This window comes from Chrysochloris asiatica, unplaced genomic scaffold (assembly GCF_000296735.1).
Source record: "Chrysochloris asiatica unplaced genomic scaffold, ChrAsi1.0 scaffold00155, whole genome shotgun sequence".
NCBI classification, from domain to species: Eukaryota; Metazoa; Chordata; class Mammalia; order Afrosoricida; family Chrysochloridae; genus Chrysochloris; species Chrysochloris asiatica.
The window spans coordinates 7,520,073-7,526,074 of NW_006408673.1; the positions used below are offsets into that span (position 1 = coordinate 7,520,073).

Sequence of the window (6,002 nt, forward strand, 5' to 3'; positions counted from 1 at the left end):
GCGCTAGACCTTAGCCATGGTATTTTTGGTAACCTCATATACATGAGAGCTTTGGACAATGAATAAGGAAGATTGTAGAAGAAGTGATGAATTTGAATTATGGTGTTAGAGAAGAAAACCATTGACTGCCAGAAGAACAAAAAATCCTGTGTTGGAAGAAGTACAGCCATTATGCTCCTTAGAAGTCAGGATGGCAAGACTTCATCTCTCATACTTCAGACATATTGTCAGATGCTAGTCTCTAGAGAAGGGCATCATACTTGGTAAAGTAGAAGGTCAGCAAAAAAGAGTAGTTGGATTGGCGCAGTAGCAGCTCGATGGGTTCAAGCTTAACAATTGTGAGGATGGTGTAGGACTGGGCAGTGTTTAATTCTGTTGTGTATAAGGTTGCTATGAGTCAGAACCGCCTCTATAGCACGTAACAACAACAAAATGAGAATAGTTAATGACCATTTTGTAATGCCCTTTTTGCACTCAATTGAAAATACTCTGTTCTCCGTATCTCAATTTTGGTACACTAAGTCTACAGACTTTCATCATGAACTTTATTTTGCTAAGATAATTTTGAGATAACTACTTTTCTCTGAATGCTTTCTTGTCTATACACTAAGAAATCACTTTTGAACTCTGCCCTATCCTGGTATTTACTGATCAAACTATGAAATGATACCTCTATCATACTACTTTTGTTAGCACCACACCACATGATCATATTTTCCACAGACTCTATGATCTTGTGTTAGTTACCTAGTGCCGCTATTACAAAAATAGCACAAGTGGATGGCTTTAACAGAAATTTATTCTCTCACACTTTAGGAGTCTACATGTCTGAATTCAGATTGCCACCTCTTGGGGAAACCTTTCATTCTCTTTCTTGGCTCTGGGAGAATGTCCTTGACTTCTTTCAGCATTTTGGGCCAGGTGTTGCTTGGAGATCTCCAGGTGTCTTGGCATAAATCTCTCGCTGAGTCTAGGAGATTGTCATTGCTCCAAAGGATGCACTCAGCTCCTCATTCTTGTTGGTAATGAGATCCCATCTCTGCTCACTTCTTTTTTTTTTTTTTTTTCTTCCAACTTCTTGAGATCAACGGTATTGTAGACTACACCCCACGGAAACTCCATTGGATCAGGGTCAAGGCTGTGACCTGAGTAAGGATGTTGCATCCATTTACAACTGATTGGCTGATCACATCATATCACATCATGGGCGATGATTATATCTTTACAAAAATGCCAAACCATTGAGAATCATGACCCAATCATGACCCATATTTCTGGGTCCACAATTCAATCCATGACAGAAGTAGTATCTCTTTTTTTTTTGCCCCCCTTACTGGCTCTGTTGTAGTCAGACTTTATATTTTACACATAATTGATTTTTCATTTATAAGTATGTTGCCTTGTACTCACACCTAATAAGTAGTATCTTGTTTTTGATGGATCATGTCTCTCTGATTTTTCAAGGTCACTTGTAATTCTGTTATTTATCAGAGTTGCTAGAAACCTTGACAAAATGACTGAGAATGCTTTCAATTCTATTATGACAGTCATTGATTTTTTTTTTTAAATCAATAATATAGGATTAAAGAGTCTGGGTGCTATTCTGTTACTCCCTGAAGTTGCATCAAGCTGTGTATTTCTGTCACCATTAACTAATGCTTTTCTTGTTGCTGAATATTTTTTAAATTCCACAAACATAATTTCTTATTGGATTACTACTGTATTATGAAGCACTTTTTTGCATGATTTGTATTTATATTAGCTTTTATCCTTTTAAAAACTTGACTTGAGTAATTTAAAATAACAATCTGGGGGAGGGGGGTACTTGGGGTAGTGAATAAACCCCAAAATTCTTAATCGATGTATGAGTTCTGTAGTGCCATTATTTTATATTTTTGTTAACAAATTGAAGGGAATAACTGCCTTCTTAGATATTTTGTTTTTGTTGGATTTTAAGAAATTTTAATTTAAATTTAATAGTCATTGCCCTGTATAACAACATATGAATATATATATTTGTTATTGTCGTTCCAGGTTTCTGAAGGTGACAGTGGAATGCAAAGAAGTTTTTCCTCTAATGTGATACTTGAAAACAAGCAACTGCTTAACTAATTCTCATGATAACTAAATATGACTTAGAAGCATTAATTTATGAAGGTTTATGATGTCATCAGTTGTCACAGGAAGCAAACTCCAGCAGGCTGTGAGCCTGCAGGGAGTTGACCCAGAAACATGCATGATTGTATTTAAAAACCACTGGACACAGGTAAGGTTTAAGTTCTATCTTCTCTGCTGGCCTTGGTAGCTGTCTTAGTTATCTAGGTCTGCTATAATAGAAAACCCAAAATTGGATTTTACTTTAACAACCAGAAATTTTTCTCTTTCACAGTTTAGGCTAGACGTCCAAATTCACAGTGGGGAATTTTTTGTTGTCTCCTTTCAGCATCTGTAACCCAGGTATTCCTTGGAGACCTCTATACACCTTGACATCAGTCTTTCTCTGGACCTAGGAACTTCATAGTGTAGGGATCCCAGGTGCAGAGGATACATTCCACCCCTGGGTTCTTCTATCGTGATGGCACTAGGGCTCTTTCCTTTTGTCTCTTGTAAGATAAAAGGTAGTGTATGCCACACCCTTAGAAATTTTCCATACATTGGATCAGGGTGGTGGTGGGATTAAGGGTCATTATGAGGAGGAACAGACTCAAGGGCACTCAACAACAACAATCCTCTTATTGGTTTATCATGTCACATCACATAATGGTGGGTAGCTATAGGTCAACTGCCAAACCACTGAGAAGCCTGGCTCAGTCAAGTAAATCCAAAACATTAACAAGCACAGTAGCCCTAGGGACCTGGATCATACAGAACCATGATGCCCTACCTCTGTTACAAGTAACTAGACTTTCAGAAACACAAAGAGACAAGAAGCTTTTTCCAGTGGGGAGAAAAACAACTTTTTCTTTTCTTTTTAAAATAGGTATCTGAACAAAACCCCCATTTTTTCCCCACAAATGCAATTAGGGGATATAGGAGATAGTCTTGGAAGCACAGCTATTGGCTTTACAGTGTTGTTTCCACTGCTAGACAATATATTTGACCATGACCACACCTTCTCTCTTTCCTCCTCTTTGCTAATTTCCACAGCTGCCTTTAACTCTAATAATACTAATATTTTCATTTATTCACTGTTTACCAAGCACTGTGCTGAGTACTTCAAATGCTATGTATCATTTAATTCACCGTACAAACAAATAAGGATGGTAATGTTAGAATAATTATTTTATAGATGAGGTATGAAAAATTATAAAGGTTTAATAACTTGCTTCAGGTTGTACAGATGTATTTGCTTAAACCTTGCTTGGTCCCTGGACTTATATATTAAAGCACTATGCTCTACCATTTTTGGGCTGTTGATCCTTGTGTAAATTTAAGGAAAAAAGATGCTTGGCTGTATCTGACTATACCAAGGGGCTTCAGAAAGTTTGTGAAGAAACTGGTATTAAAAGGTAATGGAGTTTTTCCATGAACTTTTTGAAGTCCTCTCATGTATCTTCGCCATGACAAAGTTGACTGTCAATGGTTGTTTTGATTATTCGTTTGTCCTTCTCTGTGACTCTCTCTGATCTGCTTGTGCAGCTAATTAAAGATTGAATGTTCACAAAATTTTACCAGGCCACCCCTTTCTTCAGGGAGTTTACAAGTAGTTTAATGACTAAAATTGACATTCTTTACTACTTGTCTGGCATTGCACGCCCCAGGTGAGCTGGTAAGTGGCTATTTATGTGACACTTTCTTAATGACTACCCAGCCCCTTCCTGTGGCTGGAAATAGAACATGGGGTAAAGCATTGAGCCTGTAAATTACAATTATAAAGGACATAATTTGAATCAAAACAGAACAAAATCAGTTCTGCTTCTGGGTCCTTTACACTATGTAGTTTCCAAGATATGTTGTGCATTTCCCATTCCTCTCACTTTTCCTAGTTAGAATCCTAATGGCTTGTTCTGGACACTGAGGGCATATCTGATTTAACAATGTATGAAGAAAGTCATTCAGGAGTTTTCCAGGTAACTAGAGCAATTACCTTTTGTCTGGTACTTTTCTAAGGTATTTTGAAGCACTGCTTCCAGTGGCAGGGTGATCCCCAAAGGGTATGCCCGATAGTCCACTGGGTAAAGGAAAAATATTGTAGAGGGCCTCTTTCTGTCCTTTTTAATCTTTTAAAAGTTTCTATTTTGTGTGTTCTTTTTTTTTAACTGATATCACATATTTTGAATTGTGATCATTTTCAGTCCTGTCATTTTGCTTGACTGATAGTGTGTCATTCTAATATGCATTCTTTTGCTCCACGTCTCCCATTTTCCATTTTATATATGTATAGTCCCTTCTGATTGTAATTATTTCTGCTAGCGTAACTGTGATGTGATCTATTTAGTATTTTGTAACACCCTTCAAAGACAAGATAAATCATTAACCTCTTGATTATATATATAAAAAAAAGTTCATGGAAAAAAGGTATTGAAAGATACTGGAAAATTTCCACGAACTTTTTGAAGCCTACTCATATGTAGATAGGTTATCTACCCTGTCAAATTCAGTCCTGGGCAAGCTTTTTTCAACACTGTTGAAGGACTGCTAGAGTGTCCCATTTTTCAGTATTTGGATATGTGTCAATTTTGGTCCCAGAGTTATACTATAAATTTCCGTAGACAATATGAATGGCTTTAGCATTATCAGATATTTTAGGTTACCTGGAGAGTTCCATCCTTCCTTTACAGCAGATACTTAGAACCAGGCAGAACACACAGAAACATTTTTTGAGTTGCCAGAAGAAGGTGATGTCTGGTCATTTAAAACTTTCTTTTGTCAAATGTAAATACTCTCTGGGTCTTTTTGCTAGTTCAGACATTCTTTAACTTTGGACAAGTCTCTTGCCTTGTTAGGCTGAACTTTTTTTATTGGTCATGTTTATAGTAGTTTTATTTATAATCACCAAAAGCTGTAAGCAACCAGATTTATTTCACATAAGTGGATAAAGAAACTATTGAACATCATTACAGTATTTTCAGGCAGGCAAAAATAAGAGTTGTCACGTCACAAAGAGACATAGAAAAGCCTTAAATGCCTATTGCTAAGTAAAAGAAGACAGTTAAGCAAAACTTCAGACTCTATGACATCCTAGAAAGAAAAAAAAAAAAAACCCAAAAACTATAGGAACAATGAAAACACCAAGTTTCCAGAGATTTGGATAGAGTGAGATAATAGTACAAAGCATAGCATTTGTAGGACACTGCAACAGTCTCTATGATAACATAATGATGGATACGTAACATAATGCATTAATCAAAACCTGTAAGATGGTACAAAGCAAAAAGTAACCTCTAATGTAGACTGTCCACCACTTATCTGTCAGTTTGTCGTACTGTGGTGGCTTGTGAGTTGCTGTGATCCTGGAAGCTATGCCATAGGTATTTTAAATTCCAGGGGTCACCCATTGTGGATATGTTTCAGATGAGCTTCCAGAGGAAGACAGACTAGAAAGGAGTGACGAACTACTTAAGAATATTTAGTCACTGAAAACCTTATGAATAGCAGAGACACACTGTCAGATATAGTACAGGAAAATGAGCCCCTCAGGTTGGAAGGCACTCAAAATGCCACTGGGGAAGAGCTACTTCCTCAAAGTAGATTTGACTGTGATGATGTGAATGGAGTAAAGCGCGTGGGAGTAAAGTCTGCGGGAACCTTCATTTGCTGATGGGCACAACTCAAAATGAAGAGAAACAGCTGTAAACATCCATTAATAATCAGAAGATGGAATGTATGAAGTATGAATCTAGGAAAATTGGAAGTTGTCAAAAATGAAATGGAATGCATAAACATCGATATCTTAGCCATTAGTGAGCTGAAATGGACTTGTATTGGCCATTTTGAATCTGACAACCACATGGTTTACTATGCAGATGATACAACCTTGCTTGCTGAAAGTGAAGAAGACT

The 6,002-nt window shown here is 37.0% G+C and overlaps 1 protein-coding gene across 1 annotated transcript in view; it reads left to right on the forward strand.

The window, feature by feature from the left end:
- The first annotated feature begins 2,023 nt into the window (after positions 1–2,023).
- The window catches only part of FAM160A1 (family with sequence similarity 160, member A1), a 234,748-nt gene continuing 230,769 nt past the window's right edge, over positions 2,024–6,002 (forward strand). The window contains exon 1 of the mRNA XM_006870881.1: positions 2,024–2,266. Within this exon, the coding sequence (XP_006870943.1) occupies positions 2,162–2,266 (105 nt within the window). The 5' untranslated portion in view covers positions 2,024–2,161. The remainder of the gene's footprint in view (positions 2,267–6,002) is intronic.